Genomic DNA, 23,088 nt, shown 5'->3' with positions numbered 1-23,088 from the left:
TGCTTCCTGATTTTGAATCATATGTTTCTCCCTATAAGCTTCTACAGGAAGGAGACAGGAGAAGCTTCATCTCGTAGGACATACTGGAGACTCTCAATGCAGTATTCACAGATCCAGTTAACTAAAGTGACTTTGAGTGCCTTTAAGCATTCTTTTAAATCAGATAATTTATATTGACACAACCACAAGTAAAACTTCCATTTGTCACATAATAAAAGAGAAGATTGTACTGGTCCACTAGAGCTCAGACTAAAGCCCAACTGATCTAAGGTCCAACAAAGGAGAGCTCCATTAGACACCAATACCTTGCCACTAGGTTGTGTTTCTTTTCGCCATATTGATATGTCCTACTTCTGCAAATATAATAGTAAATATAATAATTAGAGATGAGCAAACCTCGAGCATGCTAGAGTCCATCCGAACCCGATCGTTCGGTATTTGATTAGCGGGGGCTGCTGAAGTTAGATAAAACTCTAAGGTTGTCTGGAAAACATGGATACAGCCAATGTCTATATCCATGTTTTCTATATAGCCTTAGGGCTTTATCCAACTTCAGCAGCCCCCGCTAATCAAATGCCGAATTATCGGGTTCGGATGGATTCAAGCATGCTCAAGGTTCGCTCATCTCTAATAATAATGCAATTAAAAGTAGAAATACACCTATAGATTAAGAATAGACCCTTAGAATTGTTATTTCTAGTGAGCCTGTGGAACCCCAGTCTAAATTGACTGCCTGAAGTATAGAGCTGTTTCTTATATACAGAATAACCGGACTCTATTGCATATTATCTTATATTTTTATCAGGATCCTCCAGTATTTTCCCAAGGCTGTTGTACTGTTTGAGACATTGTGATGTATGACCTCAACCTGTATTGTTATTCTTCATCCAGCTTTAACATTGTCCCACCAGCAAAGAAAATATACGTATCATGTGCCAACAGTCTATGGGATTGTGTATTATTCAACTTTAACCGCTTCAAGGCTGTTAAGACATAGTGAATCAACAGTTTGCCAGTGCAGCTTTCTAAGGGTACTATTACACGGACCGACTACGGCCTGATTATTTTAGTAAACGAGTGCTGATCTGCTAGATCGGCGCTCGTTTACTTGACCTATTAGCCGGCCCGATAATCGGGCAGTAATTGTCAGGAATGTGCCTTTGCGCTCCCCAGTTTGGATTGTGTGGCACAGAAGTTACTGAACCTGGTGTAAACAGGGCTCTGTTTTTATCTATTGAGCCACACCCGCCATGCCTCTCACCCTCTGGCAAGGATAGGGTTACTCTGTCTCTGCTAGCTGATTCCTGCAGCTGAGCAGTCTTGTGTGTTCCTTGGCAGGCAGGTGCCTCTGCCAGTTAGGGTCTTTGTAGATCTGAGCGCCGGTCCAATGGGAATCTGGACTGGGCTCTTGGTCCTTATAAGTAGTCAGCATGGCCAGCAGTAGTTGCTGGCTATTAGTATTCCTGCTAGGCTAAGCGTATTCTTGCTGTGACTTGTAGTTCTCCTGACCCTTTTGCTCTTTCTTTGACTTCCCTATCTGCTGTCTGCCTTGACCTTTCTGCTTGACTTTTGACCCTTCCTTTGCCTGACGATTTTGTACCTTTGCTGCCCGCCATTGCCGACCCGGACTGTTGACCGCGAACTACTGTGTTTGTCTGTCCTTGTTTTGTGTTTTCACTTGTTACAGAGCAGAGACCGCCTTCGTGGTTGTCCGCAGCTGCCTAGGGCTGTCCGTGGCAAGTAGCCAGGGACAGTGGGTGGGAACAGCCAGGGCTCACTATCTGTGTATCTGTGTATCTGTCTTACTGCCCTTGCCATCGTCCATTGCTAACAGTGTGTCCATGCAGTCCATGCAGCCCTTGCCCAGACACCGAACACCGTACCTCTCCCCTCTCCCGGTCTTCTCTCCTGTGCTCCACAGCTTCCCAGTCCCGGCGACAGCAGCGCCTGCAGCCTGTAATTGGCTGAGTGGCCTGTCAGCTGACAGGTAAACCTCTTTTTGTTTTTTTAAATACTTCATGACAAAAAAAAACACACACATATTTGATACCACCTTTGTTGTAATGACCCTTAGAATAAATGTAATACCTCATGGGCTAAAAAAATATATACAAGAAAAACTATGACTGGTTTGGTAAAATGTGCCACCTATTCATTGTCACAGTGGTGGCAATGTCACTTACAGCAGTTCAGCACCATGAAGATATTTCCTAGTTGACGTGCGCTTCTCACATATGTCCTTGGGCAACCGAATGAATGGGAGTTTAACATTGGCTGCGGTTAGGTTTTAAAAGGACAAAAAAAGGAATTGTATTTATTTATGTATTTATTTATTTTATTGTACAAGAGAGAAACAAATGTGGGTCAAGGGTTGTGGGAGAACATATTCTTGCTTTGCATAATTATTTTAATGTTCTCCTCATGACTTCCTGTTTTTGAGGATACCATCTTTATTTACGGCCACAGCGGTAGCAGTTTCAGTTTTGCCAAACCGAAAGGGTTTGGGTCATTTCCACGTTGGACCAAGTCTTACTGTAGTAACAGTGCTACCCCCTCTGGCCGCAGTGACTGGTCCATCAGGCCGATGCTGGCTGCTGCAAGGCTTTCCCTAGGGAAGTTTTGTATACAGAATCTGTAGCCAAGAAGCCTTTGAAATATTTATCTTCACAACATGTTCCGTGAAAAGAGAGATGAGAGGACATGTGGTGACATCAGACAGCTATGCGACACTATAAGCTTGTAAATTTGATCTGTGCCCGAGTTGAGGAAATCGATTCACCCCCTAATTCAATTGGGATTGATTTTCACTGGAGCCTCTGGCAAGTTGCCTACGTTGGTTTCTATATAGCATATATAATGTGCAAATTAAAGCACCAGGCAGTGATGTTGATCCATTGCCTTGTCCATTGGGTCTTTTTTTTGTTCCCCAGATTAATGTTAACATTAACACATCATGAAAAGGACATATGCCGCATCAACTTGTATCATCATGTTTGTGCAGCAAATTGCAACAGATCAGTTAACACATTGGAGTATACAGCAAAAGAGAAATTTATTAACTGCACACTATATCTTTGTGTCTTAAAGGTTCGTTCACATGTACAGGATCCGCAACAGATTTGATGGCGCAGATATCAAGGTAAGTAAACAACTGAACACAGCATCAAATCTGCTGCAGATCCTGTACGTGTGAACAGAAGAGGTTTTATGAGATAAAAAAAATAATAGTAATAAAATACAGCATACTCACATTGTGTGGTCCAGCAGCTTCCCCCTGGTGCCTCTTTACTTCTTTGCGCGACACACTCTCCCAGCTCTCCTGATTACATTCAGCGAGTGGCTGTATTTTTTTTCATTTATCTTTTATAAAGGCCCTATTACACGGAACGATTATCGGCCGTTACGGCTGATAATCGCTCTGTGTAATAGAAAGCAGCGATCAGCCGACATGAAAGTTGGAGCAAACGAGCGCTGACATTGCTCGTTTGCACCTTACAGTCACCCTGTGTAATGGGGGCTTAAGGAATTAGAGATAAGCAAACAGTAAGTTTGTGTTTGTACGAATCAAGAGAAGATTGATGCTGCCCTAGTGCTGCCTAGAAAACATGAATACAGCCATAGGTCACAAAAGTCACACCCAGTTTCCAAAAAGTCATGTCCCAAGACGTAAAACATCTGAAAGTGCCTAAAACACTTAAATATGGGGTGGGCATCGTATAAGCTATTTTACAATGAAAATTCCACAAATTTTTGTAAAATTTTTTCCCCTAATATCTCATTATTACAGATCAAACATTTGTAAAGAGGCAGTAGTTCATTCAGGGATTATGCATATTATAAGTATGATTTTTTGGGGTTTATAAAAAAAGATTTAAAAAGTGACAAAATAAATGCACTGGTCTGTGTGATCTTCTTGCCACTGGTATAAGATGCTCCTGTTTTTACTGTTTAGTTGATAGAGCTGCATATGTGTGCTATACATGCTCTTTAGTTGGGTGGAAACTTTGATCACTATATATGCTCAGTCCATAGACAAAGCACATACAATGCCCACATATACTGAAATCAGTGGATGTATATTGTCTACATACAGACCAAAACATGCAGCCCGTTCGATTATGATTCTCAAGCAGAGGACGTGTAAAATAAATTTACAGATTACAATTTGCAGGCTGCTTTTGAATTGCATATTTAAAAAAAAAAATTGCATTAATATTTGTAAGCTAAAGTCTACCGTGGGTTCACCACACAAAAGAAGTGCAAATCATTCCAGTATAGTTTTCTTTGTTGGTGTGATATCCGCACCTGTTTAGGCTTCTGCATCATCTTCCATCCCTAAGCTATGATGGAGGATGCCATGGTTTTGTGTTTTTTTTTTTTATATCTTGTTGTAAACCTGTCTGAACACTGCTCTGTTCCTCCTGCTTTGGTAGTTGAATCTCTACTACACCCATCTCTTTTCCTGCTTGGTTTCCTCTGGCATTTAGACAGTTAAGTTGGGATTTGCTTCTGTGATTGGCATCTGTCCTTGCCACTCTTGTTTCTCCTGTTTCTTTCTGTGTGAGGCTGTAGTGTCAGGGTCCAATAACTCCTGACATCCTATAAAGTTAAGGAGTCCAGACTCCAGTGCTTGCTATTAGTCTTTTTTGAGCGTCCTAGTGTTTCATAACAATTTTTCCTCACCCTCTGCTATTGCTATCGACTACTCTTCGGTTATAATTTTGTACTTCGTTGCCCAATATGTTCAGACCCTTGGACAGAGTTTTCCTTTAACCCCTTAACGACAAAGGGGTTGAAGGGGTTTTCTTTTTTTTAACTTTTTTTATTTTTGTGGTAATTGTCAAATGCAAAATAAAGGCAACAATATCTCCTTAAAAGAAGAACAATCTGTAGTTACAAGGTATTACCATTTGGTAAAGTTTTAAAAACGAGTCTATGATGATATGAAAATGCAGTTGTTTATAGTAAGGCAATCTTGTCCTGTGTGAACATAAACTATGTGAAATAGAGAATGTTGCCAAGTTTTCTGGCGTATGTAAGGTGAAGGTTATTGTTCTCTGATCTGTCACCTGCTGCTGTGTGAGCTGCCAACATAGTAACCTTGAGTTAGGCACAGGAATATTTTATTACATTTCAGATATCTCCCAACGTAATGATCAAAAATACATGAATAGTGTCTGACCTCCTTCATATGATATAAAGACTGTAAACATTCCCACCAGTCTATTTTAATTATTGTTTGATTGAAAACCTAAGGATGACTTGTGTACAATGTTGGATTGCCTCAAACTAACCTTTTAAAATATTAAAAATATAATATCTTAATTCTGTCTAGAGATGAGCGAACCTTGAGCATGCTTGAGTCCATCCGAACCCGAACGTTCGGCATTTGATTAGCGGTGGCTGCTGAAGTTGGATAAAGCTCTAAGGTTGTCTGGAAAACATGGATACAGCCAATGACTATATCCATGTTTTCTATATAGCCTTAGGGCTTTATCCAACTTCAGCAGCCACCACTAATCAAATGCCAAACGCTTGGGTTCGGATGGACTCAAGTATGCTCAAGGTTCACTCATCTCTTGTAATGATAAGAAATATCATATCTGTGACTGCCTAATGGCTTCGCCTAAATAGTATATAGTCAACAGGGGCTAACTTATAAATATATATGTATATATATATATATATATATATATATATATATATATGTTTGTATATATATATATATTTTCTTTTTTATATTACAATTTAGACGATTTAAAGGGGAACGATAAGCAGGTTTGACAAATCTAACCTGCTAATAGCCCCCTATAAGCGCCAGGGAGAACCATACTAGAGGGGAAAAAGAAACTAAAATCGTCTATACTGTACTATACAGGCAAAGACATTGGTGGTGTTCTTTTTAATATACTCCTGGGGTTGACTGGTATAGAAAACCTCTTTCAAACAACCATTTACGCTACTAAGGAACATAGTAGAATACACATCCATGTATTACATGCACAATGATTTCAATAGGATCATGAAAATACTTTATTAATTTCTTGCTACTGTGGGGGATTTGAACACTTGCTGCCTGGTTCTCCGGTAGATTTAAAGTTTCCAGGAGCAGGAGGGGATCAGTTATATGTTGGATAACCGTTCTAAGCAAAAAGGATTTCCCATAATGCATAACCTTATTAAACTTCAGATATAAAACATTGTTTTAGTATTCATACTATTTACCTGCAGGAGAGTAGAATTCCTATAGTGAGGAGCAGAAGCAGCTGTTACATCTGGCCTCTGGAGCCTGATGGGAACCAAAGGATGTTCTACAGATAAAAGTACAGTAATGCTATGAAGAAAATAGGATATGAGGAAGGCACAGAAGCAACTATTACCTGCTAACAAAAATCATATTATAATATTTTACACCATGGTCCCGTCCCTTTAAATGCCTCTGTTCTTAAAGGAGAAGTCCCACCAAATTGAAAAAAAAAAAAAAAAGTCAGCAAGCAAGGGGGGTGCAGGAAAAAAAACCTTACCTATCCTCTTGCCCTGCAGCGCCACTTCTGCCTGGGTTCCGTTGACTGCTCACTGCTGCACTTCCAGCTGCAATGCCACGTACCTGGATGAGCAATTAGCTGCTCAACCAATCAGTGACTGGGGCGGGACAGTGACTGAACAATTGCTCAGCCAGTTAGTGATGTTGCTGCTAGATTAGCCAGGTATGTGACGTATCTGGTTTCCAGCGAAAAATTACTTCCATCAGTGGCACCCAGGAGCAGCGCAGTGGAGCCATGGGGAGGCGTGAGTTTAGGTTGTTGCACCCTCCTGTTGACTGCTATTTTTTTTTAAATCGGAGACTTCTTCTTTAACTTGATTGCTTAAAATGGGGAAGTGAGACAAGGGAAATAGAAGGATAAGAGCACATACTGTAGTATATTTGGAATTTTAGCAGGTATACAGTATATGGGGAATCCCAATATGTTGCAATATTACATTATTTTGGTTCCTCAGCGTTAATGATAAAGAATAACAGTTCTTGGAGTTTTGTATTGCCTGGAGCTAATAATGAGCAGCACATTAACCCTATACGTAGCACAGAGCGTAATAGGCAAATTGTGATATAAGATACTAGTATACCAGCCGTTAATTATAACATAGCATACAGACGCTTTGTTCAGAAGAATGCGAGAACCAAGCAGATCTACAGTGTATGGTTGACGTACACTGCCTTGTTATTGGGACCTTGAACCTTCTGTAGAAGTTTATCCAGTCCCATTTGATGCACGGCCACTACAGGTCATTGCTTTACCTTGATACATGCCCTCAGCGCAGATAGTCTCATTGTTAATGAACATTCGGTGCATATCATGTGGGCATTATGTAACTTCATGATGATTTGAGGCCCGTGTATGTGCTTCAGGGAACTCCTACATCTCGCTTGTGGCTAAGACTGGTCCAGGCAAGAAGATGTCAGTGCTCATTATTCTCTTCAGCGTAATTAGGAGGCTGGTATGGATTCCTCTACTACACAGCCCTGAGCTGGAGTTCAGCATGTTAACATCTGTTAGTTTGACCTCTGTAGGGGTGGAATGACAACATTTGACAGCATCTCCTCTCAGGCATCTTGTAGAATCCTCTTTATAGAAGTCACTCTTAGATGAATACTTCTCCCCTTTCCATAAGAGGCAAATTAAGAGGATTAAAAAAATGTAAACAACTGAAAATCAAGACACTTAGGGGAGCAGCAGACCTAAAGGACTCCAGAAGAAGTATTGTATTCATTAATAGCAACCACTGAATTTAAGGAACTTTAAATTGACACCCAGTGCAACTGCTGGGTGCTCATTGGTTTCAGTGGCAACCCAGATTTTATTTAAAATTGATCTAATGGTTTCCAATACCTGCTGGCTTTGCCACATGGAGGTTGGCACACTGATGCATCTGGTGGTCATTAGGGATGGTCCGAACCGAGTTCGGTTAGGGTTCGTACGAACCCGAACTCTCGGTAATGATTCCCGCTGTCTGCCTGCTCCGTGCAGCGGGCTGATCCAGCGGGAAGACCGCCTGGAAAACTGGGATAAAGCCATAGTAATAGGCTGTATCCCAGTTTTTCAGGCGGTCCTCCCGCTGTATCCACCCGCTCTATGGAGCGGGCAGACAGCGGGAATCTGATGCCGAGCATTCGGGTTCATACGAACCCGAACCTCGGAGGGTTCGGACCATGCCTAGTGGTCATGCCTGGTTTTAAAATCTTTCTGGTAAGCTGATTTTGGTCTTTTTGCAGAAGTTTCAAGCATTCACCCTTCTCTCCTTCATATTTGAGGGCTGTGTCTGTGAGTAAGGGGCTCCTGTGCTATTTCCTCTGATACTTCCAAATCAGTTATTGTTGTACATACCTTTTTCTTAAAGCAACTCTGTACCCACAATCTGACCCCCCCCCCTCCCAAACCACTTGTACCTTTGGATAGCTGCTTTTAATCCAAGATCTGTCCTGCGGTCCGTTCGGCAGGTGAAGCAGTTATTGTCCTAAAAAATACTTTTAAACTTGCAGCCCGTGCCAAACAGGAGTATCTGTATCCTAACTTTGCACCACCCCTCCGTCCCTCCTCCCCACCCTCTCCATCATTAGGAATGCTCCAGGCAGATTGCCTTCTATTCCCCACCTGTGGCACATGGGCTGGATCGTTAAGCACGTGTGCAATATTCAGCAGAAAATGTTTCAGTAGCATTCCTAATGATGAAGAGGGTGGGGAGGAGGGACGGAGGGGTGGGGAAAAGTTAGGGCAAAGATACTCCTGTTTGGCACGGGCTTCAAGTTTTTTTTCAGGGCAATAACTGCATCACCTGCCGAACGGACCCCAGGACAGATCTTGGATTAAAAGCAGCTATCCGAAGGTACAAGTGGTTGGGGGGAGGGGGGGGGGGTCAGATTGTGGGTACAGAGTTGCTTTAATGCTGTTTTACAGTCTGAATGGTTCTTGTTCTCTGTCTTTGGTTTTACTTTAGCCTCTTTATTTTCTTATGTAATAAAGCTGCCCATTCCTATTGGTAACAAGCCCCCAGATCCTGTAAATTCTTTGGTCACATGATTTAGTTCTCTCTGAAGTCGATTCAACATATTGAGGTCAGGAGACTGGAATAGGTGCTCCACATCCTTTAGTACTTTATTTCACAGAAGCCTCTACTACTGTAAAGTTACTTGTGGTTTTTCTTTGCAAACTTTCCTGGAAGTTGTGTCTAAAATTTTTCATGGTCTACCTAATGGTGGTTTGATGTCAAGGGAACAAATCCCCATTTTTTTTTGTGTTATATAAAGGTATTTTTTTACATTGTATGGCTATGTTCACACAATGTTTTTTCAGCTCCGTTTAAAATGACGTCCGTCATTTTGAGTCTAAAATAATGGACGTCATTTAGCAGCCTGACCTCCCCTTAGTGCATTGACTGGTATTTGCACATTATTTTAGTTTGGTTACTAATCGGCCATTGGATGGGGCTTAATTGAAAAGTCCATTGAATTTAATAGCAAAAACCGAGACAGAATGGTGACAAAAGGAAAACTGTGTGTGAACTACAAATAAAAAACGTCCACTGTTTGCAAAAGACGTCCGAAAATAATGTTCATGTTCATTATTTTGACGTCCGTGGCAAAAACATCCGTTTTTCAGTGCATTGTGTGCATTGGACGTCCGTCTTCCCATTGACTCCAATGCATTGCCAATGCAGTCAGTTCAATCTCGGCAAAAACTGACGTTTTTTAAAATATGAAAATCGGACACCTTTTCAATATTTTTGACGTTGTGTGAACATAGACTTTTTCTGTTAAGTTGTACCACTTGTGCTTGCCGATTTGTTGACAGCTCTGTTGCTTTCCAAATGCTTCAGTAGTCAGTGCAGGCTGGATGAAATGCACAAGGGTTTCTCGAGTGCCAAGAAGCTTATCGACTATTTATACACAGACAATAATTACAATCACAAAGGGGAGGTTACAGCCCTTCATTGCTTTCTCAACCTATGTCAGCTTAAATGTATATTATCACTGCAAATATTTAGGTTGCCTGCACATCATGCGGCCATAGTAGTTGCCACGTGGCAAAAGCCACACATGGTTTACTGCAACAATTAGTTGCAACAATTTGCAGTTAACTAGGTGTTCACATATTTCTTAAAAACAGGGCTCTCCTTACCTGTATAATTCTCTCCATTTGATAGCCATTGTGATTTGTAACCTATTGTGAATTAATTCATTCACTGCAAACAAAAAGATATAAAGTCTTGCCGATTAGGTGTCTCTCTTCTCTGCAGTCTGCTGTTAATTGCCTGTTGTTAGGGAAAATCCATCTCTAATAACAGAGAGACAAAGATGGAACACAGGAAGTGGCCTCAGAGCTTGTCTAGTGCTGTGTCCAGGAGAGTAAACCTGGGCTGTGTACCTGCAATCTGTGTGCCTCCAGGGGATCCTTACTGTCCCTGAAATGTAAATAAAGGCTTTGCTCTAATCTCAGGAGCAGTTCAGTGCTCAGTGTATTCCCTTCTTCTCTGTGCTGATTTTTCTTTCATTTCTGCTCATATAGTACTATTACAATGCTATTACATCAGTAATTCCATTTTCCCTTCACGTATCATATATAGTATTATATTGATAATCATCCCTCAGCACAGCGCCAGCCTGTCCAGACCAGTGTATTTTCACCAGCACAGCGTCATGGCGTAGAAGTAGTAAGAAGCAGGTGCTGTGCTGTCATTAGCCAGACAGCAAAGAAAGTACCTGAGTGTACTGCTGCCAGTGGTGCTGCCCCTGGAGAATGAGAAATAGCTGTGCAACATGGAGGGAACTCTTAAGGTGCCCATACACCTTCAATAACTAACTGATGAATGATCACATGCTCTCCCAGTCCTCCCCAGATATAGGTACTTTCAGCGCAGCTATTCCTATGTTGGCTAGAGGGAAGGGCTAGGCTACAGATAGACGACTCTGTCTACGGTTTATATCCCTGAAAACAAAGGGGTTGGGCAGTGATTTTGCATAATTCACAACCCCTGTCTCAACCAACATCATCTGTCGGTGTAAATCTGGGAGAGCCCCGTACCACCATACCAGTGGCCGAGTATTAGATTGGTTCCTATAGGTAACTCCAAGTTTTGGTTGCTCATGTCTTAGGGTACTATTACACCAACAGATCTGACGACAGATTATCTGCCAAAGATTTGAAGCCAAACCCAGGAGTGGATTTGAAAAGAGGAGAAATCCAGTCTTTCCTTTATGACCTGTTCTCTGTTTATAGTCCGTTCCTGGGTTTGGCTTCAAATCTTTGGCAGATAATCTTTCGTCAGATCTGTTGGTGTAATAGTACCCTTACTCTCCGTCCCCATCACACAGATAATCTTGGCTGATTGTATACTGGGCAGTGATTAGTTAAGTTTATAGACATACCTGCTGGTACTCCTCATCTTTTTACACTTACATAAAAGAAGCAAAGTTACTCAGCAGACACAGAGAATGCCCATTATGGAAGTGTCAGAGTAGTTTTACAGAGCAAGCATTTCTTTTCATGCTCCTCTAAATTGCCCTACTTCTGCTGATTTTTCACAAGGCATGTTTTTGTGCCAGAAATGTTTCCAGTAATGAGTGTTCCTACTGTCTGCATTCATTTTTGTTTGTAGCTATTTGAATCAAGAATCTGGCAGTTTTATCTAATTTTTGCATTTTTGGATATAAAGTATTTCTTCTAATTTCTTTTAATATCTCCAGGATACGCAATATGTAGATGTTTGGAAATGTTTAACACACCATGGATTGTTGCACATTTATGGGCAGTATACAGTATATAGAGTACTGTGCAAAGTTTTAGGCAAGTGTATGCTGCTAAGTAAAAGAACAGAAGAGATACCTACTGTAAGGTTCCGTTTACACGCACAGATTATCTAAAAGATATCTGACAGATTTTTGCAGCCAAAACCAGGAATGGCCTATAAACAGGGAACATGTCATAAAAGAAAGACTGAGATCTCTCTTTTTTTTTTAAATCCATTTCTGGTTTTGGCTGCAAAAATCGGGCAGATATCTGTCAGATAATCTGTGTGTGTAAACTGACCCTTAATCACCTAAATATTTGGTGTGACCACCTTTTGCCTTTGTTGCAGCTTGTAGGTACAGTTGGAGAGAATTTTTGAAGGTACTCGGAAGGGAGGTTGTATCACACATATTGGAGGACTAAGCCCAGATCTTCTTTGGATGTTGCTACTCAAATCCTTCTGTATCTTCGTACAATCCCAGACAGACTGGATAATATTGAGATCGGGACTCTGTGGGGGACAAATGATCACCTCCAGGACTCCAGGAGTTCTTTTTTATACTGAAGATGGTTCCTAATGGCATTGGCAGGGTTTTGGGGGTTGTTTTCCAGTATAATAATTTGCTTCCCTTCTTACTAGGACTGGGCAATTAAGCTAATTAATTACATTAATTTGACCTTAGCGGTTATCACAATTAATTTTTTTTTGCCAACGTTAAAAATGATTCCTGCCACACTCTTGTAGGTCCCAGGGCTCTATTGTGCATAAGCCGTGCCCCCCAGCATTGTCCTGCATTCTTATCAGTATAGTTAGATAGGGCTTAGTGCCCAGTGATGTGCTCCGTCAGTTCCCTGATGAGAAGCGCTGGTGAGGTACTGTAAAGGATGGTCTCACAGCACAGGAGAAAGGAATGTAGTGCCCCCTTCTGGTAACCGTTTCTGTACTGCAGCATATAAGTGATGCAGAGTATTAGGGCGCATTCACACGTTCCTTGAATCTCAGAAGCTGTGGATCCTGAAGCTGCACACTAGAATCACAGACCTCCCAGTATCACAGATCATTATGATGCTGGGAGCGCTTTAAAGCACAACTCCAGCCAAAACATATTTTTTAATATATTACTTAAGGAAAGTTAGACAAATTCCTAATGTACATTTGGAATGGAAAATGTACATATAGTGCTATTTCCCTTTATTTAGTAGATCGGGGAGGCTTCAAATTCTCTCAAAAACAGTGACGTCATAAATCAGGTGTAATTCCTATGGAGTGTCCAGCAGGGGGGGCACTATATGTATAAGTCTATGGCACTGTATAGTATAGATTTGTAATTTACTTCTATTAAAAAATCTTGTGTCTATTAGCTGCTGTATGTCCTGCAGGAGTTGTTGTTTTATTTTCAGTCTGACACAGTGCTCTCTGCTGCCATCTCTGGCCGAGACAGGAACTCTGTCTCGGTTTTCTATGAATCCCCATAGAAAACCTCTCCTGCTCTGGATAGTTCCTGTCTCGGCCAGAGATGTCAGCAGAGAGCACTGTGTCAGACTGAAAATAAAACAACATTTCCTGCAGGACATTTAGTAGCTGATAGGTATGGGAAGACTTGAGATTTTTTAATAGAAGTAAATTACAAATCTATATAACTTTCTGACACCAGTTGATTTGAAAGAAAAAGATTTTCGCTGGACAACCCCTTTAATGTATTTTTGGGCAATATCGACCCAGCCCTACTTCCTACCATTCAGCATTTTCCCAACACCTGCCTAAAAGTTTTGCACAGTACTGTATACTTCCTAATGATCTTATGGTGGCAGCTGTGATTGACAGCCTATTAGTTGTTATGGATGTTTTGTGATAAAACCTATTTATATTGTTATACATACTGTACCAGCATAGCTATTCAAAGTAAAATATAAAGGTCCAAATACAAATCCTTTAATGGGATCCTTATGTATCAGTAAGCAGCACATACTGTAGCAGTAAATATCATATACCTACTTGGTGAATGGGGCTGTTTTATGGTTCATTGTCCCAGTTCAGAATTCTTATCTCTATTAGTGAAGTGTAGGCTTTGTTCATTGTTGGCAGCCATTTCAGACTGGGTAGTTTGTGTGTTAGTGAAATTACTGACAGGTCATCTAGAAATATGCTTGTTCCTATCATCTCCACTTTATTTACTAAGACATGGCCGATAACCGATTTGTAAATCCTATCAGCAGTTCTCTTTTAGTAATCTGAAATAACAACATAGAAGCCAGATATAATAATGCCCTACAAGTAATAATAATCCAATAATAGTATAATAATAATAATAATAATAATAATAATAATAATAATAATAATAATAATAATCCAACTGATAGAGGTCTTGACTAACTGAACATTGACCAACAAAATGTGTTGACCATAGAAGTTTACAAATCTGAATAATGATAAGCTACAGCATGCCACCACAATACACATATACACACACTTACACACACATACTCGCACACACATAAACACATGAACATACACACGCACGTACAAATACACACACTTACAGTATATTTCGTTTGGATATAAAAACCCTGCTTCTTACACAGTCTTCTGGGACTTCCTCGTAACTTCTGTCAGATCTCTGCATTGGAAATGACTGAATAAATTGACAGTTTGCTGTTATCATTCTCCTTGTCAAAGAATTGTGTCTTTACACAGTCTGACACTAATCATTGTTTTGGTCATGCCAGGCATTTTGAGACACCCCTCCAACTGGTAGCACCCACTTATCAACTTATTCAAAGCTAGGAGGAATAAGGCTATGTTCACACAACGTATGTTTTGTATAAATCATAGCCGTTGTTGCAATTTGCAACAATGGTCGTGATTTATACAAAACATACGTTGTATGTGCATGAATGGAATCCCAGCCGGAGCGTATACACATAGCATACATTCCGGCCGGGATTCTAAGGCTAGGTTCACATTGCGTTTTCAACATCCGTTTAACGGATCCGTTTTTTTTAACGTCCAGAAAAATAGGGTCAGCAACGTTTTTTGGTCCGTTTTGGTCCGCCAAAAAAAACAGATCCGTTTTTTTTTATAATGGAAGTCAATGGAAAAACGGATGCACACAAATGAATCCGTTTTTTGCAATCCGTTTTTCATGCGTTTTTTGCAAAAAACGGATGCGTTAAACGGATGCTGAAAACGCAGTGTGAACCTAGCCTAACCGGCCGCATGGAAATACTGACATATCAGTTTTGTGTGGCCACTATTAATTGAATAGCGACTGCACAGCTCCATTGTTTACAGCGGTGAATTGGGATGAAAGTGCACACTAATGCGCCCGCATCCCAATTCATCAGAAATCAAGATCATCCACCCGATACTGCAGTACCGGCCGGGATGATGTTCTGTAACACCAGACGTTCTGTGACCCAACCAGGTTACAGAGCGGCCGGTGTTTCACAATGTGAGAACATGGCCTAACAGTGGAAATATACAACTTAAAAGTGAAATTTATGAAGGCTGTCTCTGGACATATGCCACAAAGCAGGTGCCTGGTTTTACCTGCTCTGTGGCGTACGCCAGACATTACCCCCGTTTGCCCAATTGGGGGGGGGGGGGATGCAGCAGGGCGGGGAGGAGACGTGGCCTTATTTATTAAGGTTAACACCTGGTAACAGGTGGAAACCAGGCAAAAATGTACACTTGCTGCAGAGCATTGTAGATTTTTGTGTAAGCCATGTTCTGGGCGTGCACTTAGTAAATCTGGCTGGGAAGAAGGGGGCAGGGCCTTATCTAAGACTGCACCAATCTTGATAAATGTCCCCCAAAGTTCTAAGAAAAGATGCTCGAGGATTGTTATATTATGGGGACTGCAATGATTTAGCAAAGCAGACATGTCAGGAATGTTGGCAGGCCCTCTTTAAGGTGAAGTTCACCAAATACTGCAACCCCTTTAATTATTTGTAATGGCAGTGTCTTCCGATCCTCTCTCCCCACATGCAGTTCTGACTTATCCTGTGAATGATGAGGTGACAGTAGGATTTGGGCCTCTCAGTAGGCAGGTGTTCCTGGAGAAACAGGACAGCCTAAGTGTGTTATTTGTCAATCAGACTGCCTTTCTCTGTACATTTAACTACACACTCGGAGCCGTGAAAAGTCACTTGCAGTAATGAGCGATTTGCAGGCAGCTATGTGCGGCATGTTATCCGTTCCAACAGATTCACTGATAACAGTGTCTTCTAGTAGGAAGGACTAAAATGATAGATGTATGTTCATTCTGTTTAGCTAAGCCTGTTACCTCATGTTAAAGACAAGGTTTTAAACATTTAGACTACAAATGGGATTTTTGCTTAGATCTCTTTATCATATAAGGCGGGGATACATGGCATCTTTGGCCATGACACAGATCATGCAGCCGAAGATTGCCTAATAGCAATGTCCGAATTGCAGCTAATGAAAGTGAATGTGGTTATGACGTGTAACAGCACTTACTATTCTCATCCACATAGCTGCACCTACTATATTGAACCAAGTAGCTGCACCTACTATCTGCATCCACGTAGCAGCACCTACTATGCTCATCCAAGTAGCTGCACCTACTATTCTCATCCACGTAGCAGCACCTACTATCCTCATCCACGTAGCAGCACCTACTATGCTCATCCAAGTAGCTGCACCTACTATTCTCATCCACGTAGCAGCACCTACTATCCTCATCCACGTAGGAGCACTTACTATACTCATCAACGTAGCAGCACTTACTATGCTCATCAACGTAGCAGCACCTACTATCCTCATCCACGTAGCAGCACCTACTATCTGCATCCACGTAGCAGCACCTACTATCTGCATCCACGTAGCAGCACCTACTATGCTCATCCACGTAGCAGCACCTACTATCTGCATCCACGTAGCAGCACCTACTATGCTCATCTACGTAGCAGCACCTACTATCTGCATCCACGTAGCAGCACCTACTATGCTCATCAACGTAGCAGCACCTACTATCCTCATCCACATAGCAGCACCCACTATCCTCATCCACGTAGCAGCACCTACTATCCTCATCCACGTAGCAGCACCTACTATCCTCATCCACGTAGCAGCACCTACTATCCTCATCCACGTAGCAGCACCCACTATCCTCATCCACGTAGCAGCACCTACTATGCTCATCCACGTAGCAGCACCTACTATGCTCATCAACGTAGCAGCACCCACTATCCTCATCCACGTAGCATCACCCACTATCCTCATCCACGTAGCAACACCTACTATGCTCATCCACGTAGCAACACCTACTATCATTATACAATTAGCAGCACCTACTACCTTCATCCACCTAACAGCACCTACTATGCTCATCAGCGTTGCAGCACCTACTATTCTCATCCACGTAGCAGCACCTACTACCTTCATCCACTTAACAGCACCTACTATGCTCATCTGCGTAGCAGCACCTATTATCTATAGCCATGTAGCAGCACCTACTATGATTTATGGAGCAGCACCTAATGTGCACATCAACAAAGCAGCACCTTCTATCCTCATTCACAAAGCAGCACCTACTATCCTTATTCTTGTAGCAGCACCTACTTTGCTCATCTACGTAGCAGCACCTACTATCCTATCAACATAGCAGCACCTATTATTCACATCTACATATCATCCATGTAGAAACATCTACTATCCTCATCCATGCAGCAGCACCCACGGTCCATATCCACGTATCAGCGATTACTCTACTTATGCATGTAGCATCCTATCCTCATCCAGCTAGCAGCACCTACTACCCTCATCCACATAGCAACACTGAGTACCCTAATCTACTTAGCAGAACCTACGGTCCACATCCACATATAAGAACCTACTTTGTACATCTTCTTTGTAGCGCCTTCTATCCTCGTTCATGTAGCAGCATCTACTATCCTCATCCATTTAGTAGCATCTACTACCCTCATCCACATAACAACATCACGTAAATGCTCATTTTTATTTATGGACAATTAGTTTTCACTAAAAATCCTTAGAATATGTGCATGTAAACACTTGTTCTATTCAGATCCGACAAGTAACATATTTCCTGCCATATCCAATTGCCCTTCAGCACACTAGGAAAGCTGTCTACGCTACCCTTACCATGCTATCTGCTTTTGCCCTGCGTTACCATTTCCAGGCTTTAACTTCATGTTTCTCATATCAGAGATAGAAAGCAATGTACTCAGCCACAATGTATTCATTCCCAGCACAAGATACAATTGCAGCGAAGAGAAAATCCGTTTTCTCTGTACCAAGGGGACATCTGGTCAAGATTACTCAGTCTTTCCCACAAGTGGAAATGAACAGCTTGGGCCTGAAGAATTATGGGCTGCGACAGAAGTATTAATAGAATCACAGTATTATGGTGTTACCCTATAGACCACAAATAGTAAAAGATATTTTATCCTTGGTACAGTTAGAAAGATATAATTAGAGAACGATTTCTTGGGCAAGCCCAGTATGCTTATGTGTGACTTATGTCTTACTAAAATTGGTGGTAACAGGTACATAAGGTGCTCAGACATCCTAGCACCCCCTGCAGCGCTTACTTATTTACTCAACCGGTAACGTAGGATAACTTATCTTATTTCCAGTTCTCTTTGTCACCAGTATGTGGATTTGAGGTATGCTATGTGTGCATATGACCTATGGTGGCACTAGATTAGCGGAACCCATTACGTGTAACGTAGTGATACAGTGTTACAGTGTTAAAGTTGCATTTCCCCCAACATAAACTAGTAATCACCAATAAATATTCATTTATGGGCTATGTTTCCACAATGGGAACGGGGCATTATTTAACGGCAATAGGCAGCCATCTATTGATATTTACTACAGAAAATAATGGCCATGAGCATTATTTGTAGCAGTCATTTTCAATAGCATCAATTGAGCTACTACTCCTGTTGCTGCTGCTGAGAAGCTAAAGGGATGGAGAAGGTGAAGATTACACCGCAGCACTGTGGGGATGTAGCAGTAGGTACACTGTTGTTTACACATGAGATGGCTGAGCATTATGGGTGGTGAGAGATGAAAAGGAAACCTTGATTTCCCTTTCAGAAACAGTGTGGATCATCTTCAGCAGGCAGAGGGTGGTATTACACGGAACGATTATCGTTCGAAAAATCTTAAATTGTTTGGATTTGAACGATAATTGTTTAGTGTAATAGCAGACGATTAAACGACCGAAGAGAAATTGTTGGTCGTTTAATAGAATTTGGACCTATCTTTATCGTTGATCGTTCTCATGTAATAAGACGTTGTTTGGTCGTTCGCAGTAGCGGCGACGTCAGGACGAACGCAATAACAATCATACGTAACGATCATCCTTCCTTGTGATTGGGTTCGTTCGTTTGAGTTCGTTTATCGTTAATCGTTGATTGTCAAAAATTGCTTCGTGTAATAGTACCCAGACAGACTCAGGTTGCAAATACACAGCCCAGGCTTTCTCTCTCCTACACATAGTGCGAGGTTGGAGCAAATAAACAAGGTATAAACACTAATGTCATCCAGACATCAGAGCATAGATATAAATAACTTTATCAAAACTGGCCACAGGTCCTCTTTAGAGATGCGGTGGAAGTTATAAGCCCAGACCAGGGCTTTGTGCATCAGACTTGTAGGTGCAGCTGCATCCAACAGCATCGTTCCATTAGGACATGTTTATTCGTCCTATTACTGGGGATGATTCACTTTAGGGTGCCATACAGAACAAGGATAAGCTTTCTTTAACCTGGGTTTGAACTTTGCTATTTCATGGCTCAGTTGTTGGCAGGGATGTGAGCGAATATTTTTACGCAGTAGATGAGAATGTAGATCTTTACGGTAATTCTAGGACACAAGTACGATTTAAGAAGACCCTGATGTTTTGTATCAATATGCCTATCCTCTTTCCTGCTACTACACAGTATAAGGATAAGAAACATTGCGACCTCCTATTGATTGACATTTTATTCTTCTGAGCTGCCATCCTGAGCGGAGTATGTCAGGAATGGAAATACCCAGGAAAAGCTGCGTCCTGTGCATCAACTCTTTTATTACTGCAAGGTGTGGTGTTAGACTCTCCTTGCATCTGCATCAGAGGCTTCAACAAGATCATCAGCACCTCAGCGGAACTCAATGATCCTATTATACTTAGGAGGAGATTTATCAAAGGGTGTAAAATTTAGACTGGTGCAATCTGCCCACAGCAACCAATCACACGCAGTTTGCACCAGTCTAAATTTTAAACCCTTTGATAAACCTCCCCCTTAGTGTTCATAGGCACCAGTGGTAGCCTTCATACAATGAATCTGACCAAACTGTTGGGGTTCTAAAAGGAAGCTGTAGTACACACATATATACACACATATATACAGTATATATATATATATATATATATATATATACTGTATATATATATATATATAGTAGTCTACTAGTACGTACTTTTACTGTACTTCCTAAATGTACGCTTTTTTTAATGTCGGTCTAAAACTATGTTAGAGTACAGTAATGTACCTCAAAAACGCAACGTAAATAAGGCCTAAAGGATACTGTAACTGGAATCAAATCGGCTAGCTAAGGTACCGCATATCAGGCATTTGGCCAATAACTTCTGCTTGAGATAGATGGGATCCATGTGTATCAAACAATAAAATAAGCCTTGATGGGAATATGTCTTTAGGCTATGTCCACACCATTGAAATGACTTCCATTTTTATCAGATGGCCGCCATTCAACTACAAATAATGTCATTATTATGAAAATAAATAAAAACGTCCATCATTTCAGTGTTGTGTGAACATAGCCCTAAGTTGTCTATGTAGCATTCTTTTACAGCTCTTCAGCTTGTATTGCTTCATATTTGTGACAAAGCGGTGTGGAAACGCTAAGACAACATTCTATTAAGTTCAGCCCTGATTCAACCTGTACATAAATAGAAGCAAACGTTCAGATGAAATCAAGTTGGCATCTACAGTATTTCCAGAAAAGTTGGCTTTAGGATAATGTACAGCTTCCCCGTACCCCAGTGGAATCAGTAATAGCCAGCCATGTGCCATCTAATTGAATGTTTGTTTTGGGTTAGTAAAGTAGAAGAATTTTGGGCTCGGGAGGTGAACACCCAGGAGAATTTGTCTTCTAGCTTGGAAAAAAATATTGGTGTTATAGCCTATGAGAAACTCTGTGTCTCTATTTATCACTGACATCCACCATACGTTTCCAAAGCAAGCATGCCAGTCTCTTTCTAATCTATTTTTATGCTCTGAATATAAAACATCAACATAAACTGTTGCATGTATTTAGTAGGAAATACTCCAGGAAGCTGTATGCTAGAGAAGTTGTAGCTTCTATATATATATATATATATAAAAGATAAAAGTGATTATCAGATAGTGGTTATATTTAGAGATGAGCGGACCTGGAGCATGCTCGAGTCGATCCAAACCCGAACTTTCGGCATTTGATTATCGGTGGCTGCTGAAGTTGGATAAAGCCCTAAGGCTATGTGGAAAACATGGATATAGTCATTGGCTGTATCCATGTTTTCCAGACAACCTTAGAGCTTTATCCAAGTTCAGCAGCCGCCGCTAATCAAATGCCGAACGTTCGGGTTCGGATGGGCTCGAACCTGAACCCGGTGCGCTCATCTCTAGTTATAATATATCACTAAGGTGTCCAAAGTGTGCTCCATGACCCCGATGCTGCTCTTTGGCCTCTTGGGTGTGGATCTTGACTAACTGTATGTGAAGCAAATGTTTACAATTCTATGAGTTAGAAGGTTCTAGCACCTCAAAGGCACAAAATTGGGAAATAGCTGCAAGGTACCACTTTTAGGCAATATCTTACCCTTGTATGAGGATAATCTGCAATGAAGATTGGAGCAATTCACAAGCATTATTGGCATCACTAACTCTGACACTCAGGCCTGTCCCTGTTATATAGATTTGTACTTTACGTCTATTAAAAGATCTCAAGTCTTCCTGTATTTATCAGCTCCTATATGTCATGCAGAAAGTGTTGTTTTATTTTCAATCTGACACAGTGCTCTCTGCTGACATCTCTGGCCGAGACAGGAACTGTCCAGAACAGGAGAGGTTTTCTATGGGGATTCATAGAAAACAGAGACAGAGTTCCTGTCTTGTCCAGAGGTGGCAGCAGATAGCGCTTTGTCAGACTGAAAATTAAACAACATTTCCTGCATGACATACAGCAGCTGATAGGTATGGGAAGACTGGAAATTTTTTAATAGAAGTAAATTACAAATCTACTAACTTTCTGACACCAGTTTATTTAAAAGAAAAAGATTTTCGCTGGGTAATTAATATTGAAGATATAATAAGATTAACATACAGACATAGAGAAAAAGGAGCTGCTGCACCTCACACCCATGGCTTGCATTAGTGCCTCTCAGCTATATTTAAAAACCAACGCTAAAATGTTGGTATATAATTTGATCAAACCATATTGCCTTAAGTACCGCGTGCAGGTCTTCTGGCCCTCATAAGTCCCTACGCTAAAACAACACTGGGCCAGTCGGTTGGAGTTAAAGTGGAACATACTTCTGGAAAACATAGTACATGCTTTTAGGGCTGTCAGAGTCAAGAATCTGTTTTGGTTGTCACCACAAATACATTGCTACAAAATATTATTATTACATATTATAAATGTTGTGTAATTCATTTATTAAATGCATAGATTGTTGAGTATTTCCTTTGGTGATGAAAAACCTAATGTTGCCATTTTACTACAATGTAGCTGTTAATACTAATTATTGCACAAGAGCCATTTATGAAGTAGTATGTGTCAGAGTGTTGAAGAATAGTCAAATTCAGAAGTTTAGCTTATGGACTCCACAGCCTTGTATGTCTCTACACTGAAACTTCTGACAAACATCAAGCCATTATTGTGGTTTTCAAAACAAAGCTAGCCTCCATTGGTATATTGGTAATTATTGGTATAGTCATACTTGGCATGTGTTCTTGAACTTGAGATAGCTGTTGGACAAGTGTTCTTTTGGGTGACAGCTATCTCTCCTGATCCTTCCCATGAGTTTTAGGCCAAACTTTCAGATGTTTTGATTGTAGAGAAAAGGAATAAGTTTCTACCAAAAGCAGTCGCTTCTCTCTCTATTACATAAAAAGCATAGAGCAATTGAAAACCAACACGCCTGCTCCTTATATTCCTGACGTTACCTGTCAGGGACGTGTCGAGAGGTTCCCAAGTGTCCTAAAGTCCTACCAAAATCAGTAGATGATTTTTCCTTACATGTATGGGTCTCTTAGTAGTGGCTAAACA

General features: G+C 41.0%; 1 protein-coding gene across 1 annotated transcript in view; it reads left to right on the top strand.

Moving 5' to 3' along the window:
- Positions 1-3,085: 3,085 nt before the first annotated feature.
- Positions 3,086-23,088, top strand: part of PLCL1 (phospholipase C like 1 (inactive)) — a 93,151-nt gene continuing 73,148 nt past the window's right edge. Inside the window, exon 1 of the mRNA XM_069983274.1 lies at positions 3,086-3,139. Coding sequence (XP_069839375.1) covers positions 3,098-3,139 — 42 coding nt within the window. The 5' untranslated portion in view covers positions 3,086-3,097. The remainder of the gene's footprint in view (positions 3,140-23,088) is intronic.

Source organism: Dendropsophus ebraccatus, chromosome 9 (assembly GCF_027789765.1).
Source record: "Dendropsophus ebraccatus isolate aDenEbr1 chromosome 9, aDenEbr1.pat, whole genome shotgun sequence".
Classification (NCBI taxonomy): domain Eukaryota; kingdom Metazoa; phylum Chordata; class Amphibia; order Anura; family Hylidae; genus Dendropsophus; species Dendropsophus ebraccatus.
This window is presented reverse-complemented; position numbering and strand designations above follow the sequence as displayed.